Genomic DNA, 19,701 nt, shown 5'->3' on the forward strand with positions numbered 1-19,701 from the left:
TTTAAGTTCATTCCTTTCTTGCTGTTGTAAATGTGACATTTTCTGGTACAGATCATTCATAATTTCTGAACCCCGAAGATTTGTCACTCCGATGGTATTTCTTCACTTAAATCTTCACTGAGTGGGACAGGAGCAACTACATTAATTGCATGTTTAACACTTGGCTATCTCTCTCAACATAATGGTGCTCCTTTAATTTATTTAGATCGCAGGAGTACTATTATTATTATTATTATAATTTAACTCATCAATTTTCTTCTTAACTTTGTAAGGGCTGTATTACCTAATCTGAAATAGTTTTGAAGAATGAGCAAGAGAGACAGAACTCTATTACCAGACTCCAAAGCTCGTTCCATCGCAGTTATGTCAAACCATAACTTCACTTTTGACTTGAATTGCTGGATGCCAAATTCAAACATAACTTGATGGAAATTTCGAGGCTTGAAATTTGACCCTTGATCATATTTGACAGATTTGGGAAGGCCAAACTGAGTAAACAAAATAAAACTTTATTAAAGCTTTTACTGTTGTTTTCGATTTAATATTCCTCATAGGAACCGCTTCTTGAAACCTTGCTGACGCACATATTATGGTCAACATGTATTGGTTACCTGACTTGGTCTTAGGTAAGGAACCAACACAATCTACCATAATTCTGCTAAATTGTTCGTCAAATGCAGGAATAGGTTACAGATGAGTCATGGGTATCTTCTGGTTTCGTTTTCTTACCATTTGACGCGTATGACAAGATCTGCAGTATTTACAAACATCACATTTGATTTTTGGCCAGTAGAAGTGAGTCAAGATCTTGTGATAAGTCTTATTAATCCCTAAATGATCAGCCAAAGGAGTTTCATATGCCGTACTACGTATTTCCTGTCTGTATGATTTTGAAACTATAATTTGATAATTCATTGACCACTCATCATCAGCAGATACCTCGAGAGGTCTCCATTTTCTCATAAGAATTCCAGAAATAACAGACCGATGCTTCAGTGGCTTTAGTTTCATTAATGATCCTTTGAAACAAGCAGGAGACCTCATGATCCTTTTCCTGTTCGACGGCAAGGGATTGTCATTTGTCACCCTGATTAAAATAAAGAGAATGAGTAGTTAAAAGAGGATCACTGTGATCAATACCATTTGATTGATCCAAATAAAGAGTGAAAGTGACCTCATCAAACGCCTGACCAAAACATGTGTCAGCTAAAGGAATACTTTCCTGATCAATATCATTCTCAAGAGCTTTCTTTGCTATAGCTCTAGTAACTGCACAAGCTGGGTATAAGTCAGAGAATTCATTTTCAATAGGATCAACTTTCTGATCCAAACCTGGCTTGTCAGTTTCAAGTGGATTAACCACAACCGTATCTCCAGCTAGGTCGTTGCTTCGTAATAAATGAATGTCCTAAAAGGGTAAAGCATACAGTGTTCCGACCGTCATAGGTCCTGAGACTACGTAGGATGACAAATTTACACAATGGAGAGGAACATTGACAAAGCCGCACTCAACTAGCTGAATAAAAACGCTCTCATTAGAAGAAGACTTCTCATAAATAGGAAAAGTACATGACAATAAAAGACTCCGAGAAGCCCCTGTAACCCTTACAATTTTAATGGGGATGAAATTGGCCGAATCACCCAAGAGTGACATAGAACCCAAAGACATGAATGGTTCATAATTCTCCATCATACAATCAGACTGAGGTTTAGACCCAGCAAATGTATTACTTTCAATACATGACTGTGACCTTGACCTCTTACAAATAAGAGCATTTGGGATAGGTCTGTCTTGATTCTGATGCTTATTTTCAATTTGTAGCATCAGAAACAGACAAGTATCTTTGATCAAACATATCAGAAGCTTGATTTTTAAAATGTGTGCCAGATTGAGATTTAGAAGGACTTGTATTAGGCTGAAATGCTTTTCTACCAGAAGACTGCTGAGTGGAACTATCTTTTACAAAATAAACTTAATGAGTTAAAGAATACTCGTCAGCAGCACAAACAACATTTTCCAAGGTTTATACCTTATGCTAATCAAGATAAGTTTTAATGTCAGTATGGACACAGTTCTTGAACTCTTCAAGTAATACATTTTGTCTATGGTTTTCGTAATCTTGATCAACTTTCTTCGCTAAGCGCCATCTATAAAAATAACTGCCCTTTTTCTCCTGCAAATTCAATGAGTTTGTCCACCTTCTTTTTCTATAGTTCCTGATTATTTGCCGATAAGCCCCAGGGACTAACTCATAATCCCTGAAGATGCACTCCTTCACCAAATCATGGTCAGCTCTCTGCTGTACTGACAGGGATGCATAGATATATCGGGCTTTGCCCAAAACTGTACAATGTAATAACTGAGTCCAATGCTCCCTTGGCCATTTCAAATTCTCAGCAACAATTTAAAAATAAGGAAAATATTTGTCTACATCTTTTTCTCTGAAAAGGGGCACTAACCAAATAATCTTTGTAACATCAAAACTTTAATTGTGTCGCAGAGAGTGTGGATCAACAGCATGCTGACCCTGAACACTAAGATCCCCGCGTACCGCGCTTGCGTACTACGTACTCTCCTGTACGCCTCACAAGAGAAAAGACTGAGCGTCTTTCACATGCGATGCCTTCGACGTATATTCGGGACCAGAGCTTTTATAAATAGTAAGATATAAAATATATTATATATTGAAATATATCGAACCTTATTCGAATGTGGCTGATATCACAAGAATCGCGCAAGACTGAGGTTTGCCAGTTGCCAAATCTGATTCGTTCGCGGATTCGGTCTGTCAATTCGGACTGGTTCAGTACTGTCACGTGGTTAAAAACCAAAGGTTCTGTATTAGAGGGGAAGACAGTACTTGTCAGATAACAACAGAGCGCGGTCAAGTTCAAAACTAGAAATAAAACATGTGAAGTCCAGCACCCCTTTTATAATAGTATAGGACTGGCAAAGTAATAATAATGCTCTGAATTATTTGGACATTATTTAGGTGAAAAGCTAGTAAAAGAGCAATATTTTGAACATTTGAACGTCCGTGTTTTTAACAGTATGCAGTAAATTAATTTTCCAAATCGTCTTGCAGTTGTCTCCCACCACATTGATAACCCGGGTTAAACGAATACAAAACAAATCTTCAACTCTCGTCTGTTGGGGTCAGTCTATGATTTCAAACCATTATTTCATTTATTTAACATTGGAACAGACAATTATGTTCTAAGACATTTTATTGAAATGATCCAGTAACAAGCCATAAAAAATTAACGTCAGTATCTAATTGTTACAATGTAAGAGTGCAAGCAATGAGTGTTTCCTTGCAGGAATATATTTGTCTTATCCAATGAATATTTTGTCCTGGTGACGGCTTTCCAGTTTCTTAGTTGTTTTACTCTCATTTAACACTTTTATGACTCTGTGTGTGTGTGTGTGTGTGTGTGTGTGTGTGTGTGAGAGAGAGAGAGAGAGAGAGAGAGAGAGAGAGAGAGAGAGAGAGTACGTCGATGGAGCAGCAGGGAAGTTGAACAGACCAGTGCGTCCAGCCAAAATAAACCTTCCTACGCGAACTTTCTCTGTAGAAGCCTCAGAATTCAAAAATAAAGCCTTCTACGGGAGCTAATTTTCATGTATTTCAGACCGAGTGCATCGGGTGGTCGCGCCGGTGTGTTAGTAAATATAGCGTCCAGGACAGGAAAAATAAATGTCGGGGAATAATTTTTGTTTTTTGTTGCAACGTTGGGCTGCTTTGGCCAATTTTACGTCGCATTAAAATGATATACTTGAAAATAATATGAGTTCGAAAACTAGTACAGTTGGAGAGCCTCATTCTGCTAGATTAGCGCGAGAACAATTAGCGGCACTAAAGAAACTTATTCCAGTAAAAAAATTATTCAAGAAAAATGTTCGTGATTACGAAGATACGCAATATGGAATTACCGAGATATCGTCAAAATGGTTAAAGCCAGTTACCGAAACAACCGAGCGAATCGCATACGGTGACGAAAAAGGTCCGGATATCAGGAAACGCGGAATTGTTCCCATGTTGAAAGGTATCGAGGAACACTCACGAGTATTACCGGAACGACTAGCAATACTAGCACAACAACACGGGCAACAACCAGGAGGAGGAACCCCTGCAATTGGTTTTAAAATAAGTAAAGGAAAACCTGGAGGAAGAAAACCACCTATAGGAAGAAAAGCGTTCCATTTCGAGAATTTAAGAGAAAATTTCACCGAGGAGGGATGGGGAATAATATCACAGCCGCTCTCGACGTTGTATAGTAATATAGATCAATTTGGTGAATTTGCGGAAAATTATTTTGATATTCGAAGAGGATATCTGACTGATATAGGGAAAAAAAGATACGCAAACCGTGAAAATTGGTATAATATGTTATATAAAGTTTACTCGGGAAAATCACAGGCGAGAGAAACGGATCCATATTACAGAAGATTTTTAACAGCCGCAAAGGAAACGTATAATTATAATAGGAGACAGGCGGAAGAAGGAAGGCGACAAAGGGAAGAAGAAATTCAACAAGCGAAAGAAAAAAGACTACAGAAGAAAGAAGAAAAGCCTAAAACTTCACGAAGAAGGAAAACAGAACCAAAAGAAAAAGTTCAACCACAGGAAGAAGATATTCAACCACAAGAAGAAGATATTCAACCACAGGAGTTTGAATTTCGACCACAGGAATTGAAAGAAGATATTCAACCACAGGAATTAGGGGCCAGACCAAAAGAAAGAAGTCAGCCTCAGGAAAAAAAGAAAAAACCAAAGAAAAAAGATAAGAGCGACCAGGAACCAATAGTTCAACCAAGCGATTACAAACCACCTGCGGACAAGGGAGTTCGAGTATTAACTGAGGAAGAAATTGCATCTCGTTTAAGAGGAAAAGTTGATTATAGTAAACCTGCTAATATTTATTTGAGAGAAGACCATATCGATGAGCTCAAAGATGATGCTGAACGATTAGATGCCGCTGCGAATTATAGTTCAGCGAATAAAAGATATTACTTGAAAGAAGAGTACATTGATTCGTTTGGACCAGGAACATGGCCGCAGTTAATTTATTTTGGTAGCTTAAGAAAGCCGATGAATTTATTCGATCTCGGATATTCAGATTTTAAAAAGGAGCTCGATGAATATAAAGAACTAATTGAAAAAAGAAGATCATTTCCACAACATCCTAGTGGGATAACATGGGGAGATCCTTATCCTAGACCAGGTACGCCACCACCACAAGATGATAAAATAGGAAGCGGATATACCGTTTGCCCTGACAGCGTCGTCAACGATGTATCTCGCCTTGAAATATTGATAGGAGGAAAACGAGCCGGAAATAACTCTCATGAAATAATCAACGAGGCCTCAGATATTTGCCAGCGATTATTTCGCGGTGGCGTCATTGATTCTCACATTTACAAAGAGCTCGTTGACGAACTCATCGATTAAAACAACGCATTTGAAATAACATGATTATTCACAAACATCAACGCAGACCTAGAAAGGTCCGCATAGTTAACTCTCGATTGCCCGTATACAAATATATTCACGGTAACGGATTAGGCGATATTGTTGGAAGCCTCGTCACGCGAGTAGTCCCTAAAATCGGACCCGCAGCTAAGCAAATTGCATCAAAAGCAATAGGAAAAATTGGCGAGACTGTCATTTCTGGTATTGGTAATTTGGCCAGTAAAGGCTTCAATTTTGTCAAAAGCAAAATATCAAATTTGGTGCGCAAAAAAAATCAACCCGTCAAATTACCTAGCACCAGTGAAATGCCTTCCGAGGTCAGTAAAGCTATAAACGACGCAGCAAATAAAAAAATAAATGAGCTAGCACAGGAAGTTGCTAATACAAATCTCGCAAAGGAAGTAGCAAAGGAAGTCGCAAACACAAGCTTCATATCAGGCAGCGGTCTTCGTTTTAGATGAAATTCTTATTAATAAATGTTCGCACAAGTGTCAAACGAAGTGTTCGACATGGACGAGCCTGTAGGTAGAGACACATCCGTGCGTGATTTCCAATATTTCTTGTACGACGCAGTTGAACCAAACACATCTAATCGCTTGGAAATTCAGGTTCACGATACAACAAGATATTTTCTTCATCTGAGGCGTATATCGAAGTTGTTGGGGAAGTTGTTAAAACAGATAATACCGCCTATGCAGCAGATTTTAGGGTCGGATTTGTTAACAACGGCATTATGGCATTATTCAAGAGTGCCACTTACATGATCGACGGAAGAGAAATTGAGTCAATCACTAATGATGTTGACTTAGCGACGACGATAATAGGCCTAGCTAGATACTCGGATGATTTTACTAGATCAGCTGGCCCTAGTATGATGTTTGCCAAAGATAATTCTGATCATCCCGATAATAGGCCGTTTATCGTCAGACAGCCCAACGATCGTGCCGCTAATCCCGGCCCCGTTGCAGGTATCGAAGATATGATTATTAGTGCTAATAATGATCATAATATTGGATTTGCCACGCGAAAACTTATGCTAGAAGGAGGTCGCAAAAGATTCTCTTGTGCTATTCCGTTATCCCATATATTCGGATTTTGTAGGCATTTCAGGAAAATTATCTACGGAGCAAAACATACCGTAACGTTTGTCAGAAAAGGAAATAGCGATGATGCTATCTGGCGAGAATTTACTATTGATCCCGCTACTAATTTGATACATGCCAATGATGCCGCGAATAATGGCGGCCAGGTAAAATTACTCAAATTTACCCTGTGGATGCCAGCGATAACTCCATCAATGATCGAAGAAGAAAAATTATTGTCATTTATGAACCAAGGTGGTAAATCTGTCATGTCATGGCTGACAACAACAACAGATTCCATAAATACCGATATTGATGGTGATTTTACCTGGCGTATTGCATCGCAGCAAGGTACCTCTGCACCTAGGCATATATTTATCGCTTTTTTGCACACGCGAAGATATAATCAAATACGCAGCCACATGATATTTGATAGTATCCACGCAACAAACGTATCACTAAGAGTAAATGGCCAACAAGAACCATCGGAGGAAATATCAATTAATTTTGAAAATTATTCTACGGCCCGCGCGTATCATCGCTTGTTAAGTTTTATGGGTCGCGATCAAAATATCGATACCGGATTGCAAATATCGCAGCTGGATTTTAATAAATTTTATCCTATCTATTACTTTTCCCTGGAGCATCTCGATCTGGTAAAGCAATCTGTCGTTGATATCCATTTCAAAGCAAGAATTCGCACGGGAAATAATTTATATAAAGCGATCGCGGTGATTCTCAGCGATAGAACAATGATCTTGGAAGGAATCAGCGGCAGAATGAGAATCATCGACGCTCCTGTCGAGAAAATGTAACAAAAACCTAGATTTTCTAAATTTAGATTAAACGATTATTAATATGCCATACGAACACGTCAGCGTAACTCTGACCCCGGGTCAGATGAAAAAACTCCAAACAGCAACAGCAAAGCGATGCGGTGTGAAATTAACCCTGAAAAACGATCAAATTCAGGGCGGGCCTAACAAACTGTCGCTAACTAAGAATCAACGTGAACGTTTCACCAAAGCCAAATCAGCGAATTCCGGCGTTCATGTGAATCTTAGTATAGGTGCCATCAGAGACATGGCCAAAACGGGCGGAATTTTCCCTTTCCTAGCTGCTATTCCTGGATTATTATCCGGGGCTCTTCCGGCAATTGCAAAAGCGATATGATTAGGTGCGGCCGGAGCTGTAGGCGACAAACTAGTACACAAAGTAATGGGAAGGCGATACGGTAAAAAAAAGGGAAGCGGCCTTTATCTAAGACGCCCCCCATACGGATCCGGCCTAAGATTAGCACGCCCTATTCAAATTTAGATTTATTCAAAGAAGCAAAGAAAAAAAAAATTTTTCAGAGGCGTATTTATGCGGGATCAACTACCAGAAAAACCAAACCCCACCGAGACAGGAATAATAAATCTCGATTCAAATACCGGCCCTGGCACACACTGGGTCGCCTACGCGATTAATCCTCGCGAAGTTGTTTACTTTGACTCGTACGGACTAGCTCCACCAAAAGAATTGATCGATTACGTGTCAAAGTTAAATATTCCAATTTGGTATTCGACACTTCCGACGCAGACGTTAATGGATCCACCGATATGCGGCCCAGAATCAATTGATGTCCTCGACGCAATTTCAAAATCATCCGGTCCGTATCATAGAATCGTATTTGAATATGCCATAGATAAATATCATGGTTGATATTTACGGAAGATTCCTCTACAGGAAGAAGGAGGTAGACGACGTCGATCTATCAAAATTCGCAACCAGGGATGATATTAACAATCTTCTATCGCTGTCAGAAGTGGATCCTGGCGAAGTTGCTATTTTTCAGAGCCGCGAAGGAAGATTACAAACCAGCAACGTGAAAATAACAGATATAATCAAGCGAGACGAATATAACGATCGCATTAATCAATTTACTCACCTATCAGATTCGGTATCAAAATCCATCGCTGATATCGCCGATCTTATAGCGAAGTTACCCTCGAAGGCTAATATCGCGGATGTGGAAAAAAAGGACAACGAGCTATCAGCAACGTTGCTTCTAAAGGCTGATAAAACATTATACGACGATCTTCAGGACAGAGTGACAAAAAGACTTAACAGGCTAAATAACGATCTTAAAAAACTCGACGATACCCTAACTAAATTTAGCAAAAAAATTGACGAGGACATAAAAACATCTATTGATAATATCTCCACCGCCGCAAACGAACTAGCAAAGAAAAAAGTCGATCATGCATCGCACAATGATCTCAACGAGAGAGTAAGAAAAATCAACGAGGATATTACTAATATTCTCGCCGATATTACCGAAATAAATATCGTAATGAGTCAGAAAAGCGATAAAACATCACACGATGATCTCAGCGAGAAAACGAAAAAAATCAACGAGGATATTACTAAAATTCTCGCCGATATTACCAAAATAAATACTGTAATGAGTCAGAAAAGCGATCAAGCATCGCACGACGATATCAACAAGGAAATAAAAAGAATCAACGAGAATATTGACAACATTGACAGGGATCTTAACATAGTGCATGGATTGGCGCTTCAAAAAGTCGATACATCGGTGTACGACGGAGAAATTCGAGATTTAAGTGCGAAACTTCTCGACGCAACTACAAAAATTAGCGATATTAACACAAAAATATCGTCAATGAATCTTGGAATATTAGCGCGTATTTCGATACCAGCGGAGGTAGAAACAGAAAATATTCCTTGTCATGTACCATTTGTGGTAAAAATACAGGATCTTACTTGGACACTTGAGAATAACACATTTAGCTTTACTTCGCCAATTACTGGCGTATATCGAGTATATATTATCTCCTTGATGACAAAATTCAATGTAACAATAGACGATGGTTATGATTTTCGTGAATATTATCCTGGGTTTTTGTTATGACCATATTTAAAAATAAAACGAAAACTTTTAGGCTAGAACCACCAACTAGAACCGTGATGATGGTCGATTGTCAAGTAATTTTCGAATATTTATCCGGAATACACGCAATTGGTTAGATAACCTAACTAATAAATGACTGCATCGGACTACCGATACAATCAGGCGCGTTCATGGCAGGATTCGTTAAAAAAACTCCTCGACGAATATCAGATAAAAATAAAAAAATATCAACGCAGATTAATTGCCATCGATGTCGCCGTGTACGCGGTAAGTGCAATAATCGCCGGCGCGGGAATAATCTTATCCGCGGTAACAACAATCGCGCCGATCATAGCAACGATAATAATCTCGTCGACAACGACAATCGCCGGTGTTCTCAATATTATCGCAAAAAAAATATCCTCATGCACAAATGAAAAATTGTCCCTATACACGAGTAAACTATCCCAGGTCAACGAGGCATATTCGAAATTATCATCGCTGCTTTCTGAGAGTCTCAACGACGGCGTTATATCCGATCTCGAATTTTCCGTGATGGTAAATATCTACTCTGAGATTGAACAAATGAATATCAATAATGTCGGAACTAACTCAAATCGTGACAAACACGACACCGCCGATAACAACGCTGATATCGGCAAGCTCAACCAGGCCAGAATTTAGTATCGATTTTCCAATACCAATTAGCGTCAAGGAAATTGCGCTGTCACAGTTACGCGTCTATAACAGCTGGCCCAATGTTAGGTCGAAATCATTTGGTAGATTATCATCGAATAATTCGCTTGTTTTTGCCAATAAAAACCGTCCCGATGGAACTCCCGATTGGAACGTCGTTGGCATACCAACAGGCAGTTACGAAATTGAGCAAATCGATAAGGAACTTACCAGTAGGATATCAAATATAACCGGCGATGCTAATCCAGGAATAAAAATATTAGCACACGAACCAACGCTGTCATCGATAATCGAGGTAAAATCGCCATATATCGTCGATATTTACCAATCATCGATTAGGACAGTGCTAGGTTGGCCTGAAAACCCACCTCTGGAAAAACCAGAAAAATCTGATTTTATTATTCCAGGTTGGCACGAAGAAGCTCCTCCAGAGCTACCGGAGCCAAAAAAATCAGATTTTACCACCGACGAAGGATGGTACGGAGATTATAGACACAGGACTACGATCCACAATGCCATCAACCTCATGAACAACCACAAATTTAACCTGGTAGTGTTCGCTTTTACTTTTAGGGACGAAAGAATTCTCTCGTGGTTGGTTCTTCCCAAAATTCCCCCCGGCGTGAAAATCTTCGACGCTACCAATATTAACAGGATAATAACCCCCGTAGACGGTATCTTGATAAGAAGAACCCTCGACGAATTTAATCAAGAACATAAATTACAATTAAATTTATTGCGGGAATCCTTTCATGAATGCATCTTAAATAAATCAGGTTCATGTAGCGAAATTATCGAACGCGTGAAGATTTTAAATCAACTCGCGAATGATGTTGAATATTATCACGACATGTTCATTCGGGCGATAATCGACGATATATCAATTGCCGATTATGTTCTTCCTATTAGCAGCTTCACGTTGATCAGAAATTCAGGAGAAAAACAAAAATTCATGAGAGTATTTGGATTAACCGAGGAAACGCTACCAAATTTCAAATTTCCCGATTATGATGTTGATAAAATGAGAAAATCCGTAGTTGATACCATCGATGATTTATTTCCGAAATTACATGCCGCGTGGACTAAAAAAATACAATCAGAATCGATTCTCAAACACGATAATGATCCTGCCGGGCAAGGGCGGCATATCTCGCCGGGTATCGTTAACATAACGGAAGTTATCGCGATTTATCTTCACGTGGACGTCGTTGAAGGTAGCTACAACGTGGATTCTTCTGTGTCAGAGCAGGCACAGCAGGGATTTATCTTATATTCGTTTTCATCTAGCGCCTCTCCGGGTTTTTTGATAATAAAAGAGCCAGTAAATCCGTTTTACCTGCGATGCCACAATCGATTATTATCGAAGATAAATTTCAAACTGACGGATCAAAATGGAAATATGCTTGATATACGCGGGGAAACACTGAGTATCAACTTGCTGGTGAGATCGTAGAATCGAAGATTCTTAAATCTGCCCGCCAGAGAAAAATAACCAAAAAAATAAATAAAAACCAGGAAATTTTTCAAAATTAGTAAATTTCTTAATTTTGATGGGGTAAATACCCGTCAAATTGAGTAATTTATATAATTTAGTAAATTTGTTGGGGTAAATACCCGTCAGATTGTGCAATTTATGTAATTTTATGTTTTTGATGGGGTAAATACCCGTCAAAATTAAGAAAATTGTACAATTTCAGTAAATAAATTAATTTAGTAAATAATAAAAAAAAATAATAAAAATCAGGGAAATTAAGAAATTTGTGTAATTTTATGTTTTTGATGGGGTAAATACCCAACAAATTGTGTAATTTATATAATTTCGTGAATTGGTACATCGCAATCTGGATTTTCTTTACGAATTTATATTCAGATGGCAGCGTGTACCTGTATTCGAGCTTCCCTTGGACAATCGTCTCAAATTCGGACCGGATTTTACCTGTGTCCAAATCTGAGGATAAATTTACATTTTTATTTTTTAAATCCTCGATGGCCTCGATGATGTTATTTATATTCTTCTCGTTCATTATACAAATTTGTAATATTTAATTAATTTTTAGAAAATCCTGAAGAATCTCCGATTCCTTATTTTTATTCTGAAATTATCGGAATATAAGAAAACTCGATCCATTCACCAAATCGATAGGAAAATGTCGCGTTGATTATTTTTTCTGTTGCACGTCGCACCGAGACCATGTGAATACCAAAGTACCTTGCAGCGGCATTCATCGATGTGAATATGATTTCTTCATTTGTTTCTTTATTTACTGATTTAACCCTCTTAGCTGGTCGATATCCGCGGCCGGTATTGCCGGATATGCAATTTTCACTCTGAGTTACCGCGCGAAGATTGGACAGTTTGTTGTTAAGTTTATTTCCGTCAATATGGTCGATTACCAAATTATTCTTGATGGGTCCGTGAAAACACTCGAACACAAATCTATGAAGGGTATAATTTGTGTATCTTCCTTTTCTACCCCCGCTGAAGGTACATATCAAATAACCCGAATTGCCAACTCTACCAACATGTTTCTTCGTTTTGATATGTCTGACAACACCATCCGATGACGCCTCGTATCCCTCGATCGTTGGATGAGATTTAAACTCGCATGTCATTGTTGTTTCTGGAATCACTGATTTCAAGTTCATTATATAATAATTATATGTCTAAATGGTTATTTGCCTTGAATCGATTAATATAATCTTCTTCACATGTTATCACCGACGAGGATCTTTTTTCATAATATCGCCGCAATTCCCGATAATTCTTTCCTCCGCAGGCCAAACACAACCGAGTTTTTCCTCGCGTGCCAACTTGACAAACTAAACATCGCTGTGGTCCTTTACTGCCACGTCGAATCGCATGTATATGAGCGCCGCAATAATCGCCTCTGCAGGATTTGTCACAGAATTTTGTTGAGCCGATTAATATCCACTTGCATTGATTCATTATAATTTAAACATTTGTCTAAAATATAATCATGGATGTATTTGATCTTGATGAGGCAGAATATATTATACCTGAGGCTGATCTGGCGAAGAAAGAATTTTTCGATGACGGAGCCGTTCACACTTGGTCGACATGGAAAACAAATTCCATCGATGCCACGATGAACCTGGAGCGAGCTAAGAAAATAATCGAGTACATAAAAACCGAACACAAAGAAGAGCGATTTATCTTTGGAATAAAATTTATCGCACAAATGCCCGACGATACTTGGATTATTCGCGATAAACGAGATCCAGTGCGTGGCGGTAAGAAAAATGTTATTCTCGATAAAAATTCTAAGCCCGGATTGTTATTGGGAATCGATGGTCCTTATTATGCTAGGGCATATCCATCTAGTGCAGTTGTTTATGGAATTTATCGGCTAAATAATAATCCGGATGTGAAAAATCTACCTGCGATGAAAGAATCACCGATGATAAATTGCGTGGCTGAGCGTGTTATCGAACATATGAAAAACGCTCGACGTGGATCTGGTTTAACACAATTAAGGCTAGATAAAATTAACGCGTGGGCAAAGACTGTCGCTGATGGTGCATCTGTGGACGATGTAGCTGCGTTGAGCAAAAAACTTAAATTTCCTATCACGGTGAAAACGTTATCGGGAGAAATATTATACTCGTCGCCGTATAGATCCCGAGGAGCACCAATCGAGATTGTCGATCACAATTCCCATGCGTGGTCGCAATCGGTAATGATATTTCCGCGGGATCGTGTGGTCAAATTTTATCCCGTGGAATTTTCCACGGCGGATGTTGAGAATAATAATTCCGATGCTATGTTCAGATTTATCAAAAAATTAAGCGCATCTGATCCAATATCGATATGGTTATTTTCGAGTGAAGAAAAATACGATCAATTTATTCTACCATGCGGTGATATTTACAGGGACGAAATATTACACGAGTCGATGAAAAATCTCGCGGTGAAATATTCGTCGAATCCCGACCAGTTGCTAACGAATTGCTTTACAGTTCCGTCTGTGGACGCTCATTCCGCTAGAGAAAAAAACTCATGGAAGCCTACGAGGAATGAATATCTCGCTGATATTCAACTTAGTTGTATCGAATACGGCCATGGCGGATTGTGGAATACCAAGTACGATTTCGAAGATATGATTTCCGTTGACATGAGCGCGTGTTATCCTGGAAGTTTCCTTGGATATGGCGATTGTGCAGATTATTTTGCTAAATTCGGCCATCCTACCAGCGAGATGACAAGAGTAGCGATTAACGGACCGTTACCTGATTTTATCATGACCGGATTCGCTTGTGTTACTTCGTTCGAGTTTGCTGAAAATTTACATAAAATTTGCTACATTTGGTTCGGCAGGCATTTATCTCAGCGCCGTTGGGTTCCTACGGTGTTATTGAGATATATGCTAGATTCGTCGATGTTAGTATCGTTGACGGTGAGCGAGGCGATTATATCCTACAGAAAACAGACCGATGTGTGGCTGCCGACAGACTGTGACAACGCGAAAGATATAGGAAGAAAAATAATTGGCAAATTTACTCAAGGTGGATCTGTTGATCACAAGCACAGGCACGCTAGATTATTTATCAACGACGCCGAGATGGATTTTATAATCGCCGATACGGTATCACGAGGAATATTTTGTAATAGAGAGAATATTATGATTGATGGAGCAAAGTTAGGTACCGTGATTAGCTACCTTGACGGAGAATCAGCGCAATATACGCATTTACGATCATCGATGCTCGCTTATGTTAGTATAAATTTGCTCTCGATGATAAACAAATTTTCTGATATCGCGGTAAGAGTCGCAACAGATTCGTTTTATATCGATAAAAAATACCAAGATAGGCTGAAAATTTTAATCACCGATGGTAGCTCCTGGGGGACGTGGAGAATAAAAAACGAGGATATTCTAGATTATTGCGAAGACGCTGATGTTGAAGATCGCGATGAATTTCACCAAGGTAAATTTGGAGAATCTTCGATTCTGGAATCTTCGATAGCCGCATCTGCATTTGACCCAATTTCACGCAGCAAATTCGTCTACCTAAATGGTCCTGGTGGTAGCGGTAAAACAACGCGAGTAATAAATTTATTTACGAACTCCGATATGATTGTATTGACTCCGACACATAGACTAGCGCGAGAAATAAAGCAGCGTGGCGTTAATTCGTGCACGTATCACAGTTATTTCAAATACAGCGGTGGCTCATGGGACTCGGTGCGTATGGGCGATAAATATATCAACAAGATCATTATATTTGATGAGATTTGCACAGTGAATTTAGATATTTTAAAATCGATCTTGACTTGGTTGGAAGGGAAAAATACCGCTGTGATAATGTGCGGGGATCACGGCCAACCTAATCCTATTGATGGCGAATCGCCTCACGAATGGCTCAGAAACTTCGTTGATTATTACGAGGAAATCGACGCTGATTATAGATCGACGGATACTTTACTAACAGAATTCAAAAAATTGATTCGATTACAGCCGAATAAGATTCAATGTGACGTCATGAGGAAAATAATCGACGAGACTCCGATGAGCAATTTTCTAAATTTGTGGCGTCCCGATCATTTGATCGTCGCTAGTAGGAAAATTGTTCGTGATATTATTCAGGAAATGTTATTCAAGCTGCATTGCGAGAAATTTCCCACGTTGCAGGTACCGTTATGCTACAGGCCCACTGATACTCGACGACAAAATATTAATATTATTTTGCCATGTGGGAAGGAAAAGATTTTGGTCCTAAATGATATTATCTTTGTTGATATTAGTCTCGTTAATGACGCGATAAATGCAGAAAAATCACCGTGGAAATTAGGCTACGCAACAACGATACACTCATCGCAGGGATTGACCGTAGATGGCCAAGTTTGGATCGTCGATGATAGAATTTCTTGGTCAAATTTGGTATATTTGGCCGTGTCGAGAGTAAGAAAATTATCTCAACTAGGACGAATTCGAGTAAATTATCTTAGTGACGCTGGCGGTAGTTGAGTATCTTCTGGTACTATTTGTAATTCTTCCTTGGTAAATCCGCGTTGAGGCGCTAACGAATCTAGGATATAAATAGCTGGTCTTCCTGACGATCTTGTTACAGCGGATATTTTGTGTGTTGTAACGCTCCAGGTTGGGTCGGTTGCTCTTTTTCTTCCTCCTTCAGCCTCGCCTTCTTTATATAAATATCTGACTGTGACGCTACCTAGTACAGGTTGAATTGTGGAATCTCGCTTTAGGGGTATATTCGATTTTGTAATTGCAATTGCGGGTTTCATTGCTATTGTTCGAGTTGTCTCGTTATTTAACGCGTTGATTACATGAGGCAATCTTGATACCCAATCGTGAGATCGATTATTCTGAATAAATTCACGCGCGTATTGGTATCCGAATAATCGTTCTGCAAGCGTTTTATTGAATCTTTCGACGATAGCTTGATTGTGATGAACACCTACAATACCGCGACGGATTTTGACATTATTCTTTTTCATCAATGAAGTAACCGCACCAAGAAATTCTCGACCCGGATCAACCTGGAGAAGATTCGGCCATGTTAACGGGGATCGTGAATAAATTTCGTTAAATGCCTTGGCAATTTCCGTTGCTGTTTTATTCGATAACGGCTCTGCTTCTTTATACCTACTAGCGATATCAACGATTGTCAGAACGTATTTGTACGTGACGCCGTCAACGGTATCGTGAGGAAGAAACATAAGATCCGCTTGATGGACCTCATTAGGGACACTGACAGTGAAACTTGCTTATGGTATTTTCTTAGGCGGAGGAAGATATATTTGCCAAATTGCCTGTTTCGATAGCCACGATTCAGCGACGGATTGTTTTACTTTAGCGGCCTTGGCAAGTTTGGCAATCGCTGATTTTCCTCGCCAAAATCCTCGCGGATAATAATATATCTGCTCCATATTATTTACCAGCGCCGAGTACTAATTTACCTTTCATCGCGCCTTTTACCAGCCAGGTTGCTAATTTCTCTTTGAAACTTTTATTAGGAATCGCGTCTAATGCGTGAATTAGCTTGATATCAGCGAGATGCCTTTGTTGTAAATCCCCGCTGCGATACGCGAGATCGTGGTAGTAACAAGCTTTATCGATAGCGTTTACCGGATTTTCACCCTGAAATGGTTGGTTATTATCGTCGAGTCTGATATCGAGCCTTGTTCCGGGTCCACAATAATTATATCCGGGTAGATGCTTTTCTCCGGGATATTTTGCCCAGGGCGTTCCAGGTAGATTTGTCAAGGAGGCGGCAATGTCTCCTCCGGTTCTTCTAGTTTTTTTTTTTACAAATCTGAACTTGCGTGTCTTGCAAACTTCGCATTCTCCTGCAATTGCGTTCCTGTTGTTGCGTGTAACGATTTCGGTTGGATTTATTGTAGCTGTGTGTGTGCGACACTTAACACAATATAGATCCATGTATTTTAGTAACATGAATGTAATTGATTTTTCAGCCACGAAACGACGCGAGCAAGTGAAACATCATGCGGTATTACCGAATTCGATTAGAATGATAATAATTGGTCCATCTGGATCTGGTAAGACACAATTGTTACTGAATTTGATCATGCGATGGCTAAAATGGGACAAATTGTATTTGGTTGCACCATCCGTTGACGATCAACGATGTTATCAAGTGTTAAAAGAATTTAGTGACAATACCGATGAGGGCACAATCGAATTCATCACAGACATCAATGAAGCTCCATCCGTGGAGAATTTGGACGGTGATGTTAATAATCTTGTTGTATTCGACGATGTTATGCTGGACAAGCAGACCAATCCGGCTAGGATATTCTCGCGTGGCAGACACAAGAACACCGATTTTATTTACGTAACACAGAGATATACGCAGATTCCAAAGGTGATCAGGGACAATTGCAATATTTTATCGGTGTTCAATGGCGTAGACACGCACACGCTGAGAAATATTCATCAGACCTGGTGTAACGGCGACATGGATATAAATAAGTTTAAAAATTTGTTCAGCCGCGCTCAGGCAACGCCGCATGGTTTCATCACGATAAATCTTCACGATCCACGCAGTCGGTATCGAATTGGTCTTGATCAAATTTATTCATGAAAAAGCAGCCCCAAGTTGCAACAAAAAAATTCCCTGATTTTTATTTTCCTGTCCTGGACGCTATATTTACTAACACACACGGCGCTACCACCCGATGCACTCGGTCTGAAATGCACGAAAATTAGCTCCCGTAGAAGGCTTTATTTTTGAATTCTGAGGCTTCTACAGAGAAAGTTCGCATAGGAAGGTTTATTTTGGCTGGACGCACTGGTCTGTTCAACTTCCCTGCTGCTTTGATGGGAATACCTGCATGTTTATAAGTGATTGGAATAGATCTTGTGCATATATTGATGATCACATGTCGGACGGGCTTTTGATGGAATTATGTGTTTCTCACGTAAAATTATTATTATTATTATTATTATTATTAGTAGTAGTAGTAGTAGTAGTAGTAGTAGTAGCAGCAGCAGCAGTAGTAGTAGTAGTAGCAGTAATCCACCCGTCTTATTACATACAAGTGCATAACATTTGTGTGCTTGTGTGTGTTTATATATTAATGTTCGTCATAACTTGTCATGCTTAAACGTGTATAATTTTCTTAGCATTCTTAAGTCACAGTGGAATAACTGTAAAAATTTTTTATGAAATCTTTGTTTTTCTTAACTAAATTATCATATTATTTATCTAAATATTAGCGTAAATGCCATTTCTTTCCCCCCTCGCAAAGACATATGTATAGAAAATGTCCGTTACCTTGTGCTCTCTGTTCATAATTTAGTAGGCTTTTTGATGCCTGGACTAGTTCTCTAACCTATAATAATATCTCTAAGCTGAGAGGCAAACAAATAATGAACAGTTTCTTACATACGGGCAATTGGCTAATCAGCAAAATGGACCTGCTAGCGAGTTACGGTGAAGACGACAGTTCACCACCTGAAAATGAAGCTACGGACACCGACACAAAGCACGTAAGTCAACTAAAGGCAGAAATGTATATGTTTACTAATTGGTTAATTTCGAGCAAACTAGTTTATTTTCTCTTTAGCCATACCAATGTTTTCAAAATTTCAATATGGCCGACAAATTGGAGCTATGAATAATGGAGATATAGTGCTATGATACGAAAGTGTATACGTTGGGATAAAGGTTCCTATCATGTTCTTTTAATTCATACCCATCAATTTTAACATTTCATATAACACCAGTCATTAATCAGTTATGTTTTGCACCATTTTTTACGACATCATACTTGGTATGTTACCCTATAAAGAGCTATGCTCAAGGCACAGGGATTCGTATCGTTACATAAAATATACCTACACATCATACATGTACTATATAATATTGCAGGGGATGACACTTCTCTCTTTACTCTTGCTTCCTAGTTAACAATCAACGCAAATATTTGATGCTACACTTCGTGTAACATAATTTGTTACTTTAGCTCAGGTATTCGGCTTCGTCTTCGTATGCCTAGTTACTATAGTCTGACTATACATCCCCGTTTGTTTGTACCCTTATCGATTTC

At 39.0% G+C, this 19,701-nt stretch overlaps 1 protein-coding gene across 1 annotated transcript in view; it reads left to right on the forward strand.

Moving 5' to 3' along the window:
• Positions 1-19,021: 19,021 nt before the first annotated feature.
• The window catches only part of LOC149777226 (uncharacterized), a 30,576-nt gene continuing 29,896 nt past the window's right edge, over positions 19,022-19,701 (forward strand). Inside the window, exon 1 of the mRNA XM_089941969.1 lies at positions 19,022-19,141. Within this exon, the coding sequence (XP_089798095.1) occupies positions 19,022-19,141 (120 nt within the window). The remainder of the gene's footprint in view (positions 19,142-19,701) is intronic.

The sequence above is a fragment of the Sinohyriopsis cumingii genome, chromosome 18 (assembly GCF_028554795.1).
Source record: "Sinohyriopsis cumingii isolate HCF-2022 chromosome 18, ASM2855479v2, whole genome shotgun sequence".
In the NCBI taxonomy this organism is placed as follows: Eukaryota; Metazoa; Mollusca; class Bivalvia; order Unionida; family Unionidae; genus Sinohyriopsis; species Sinohyriopsis cumingii.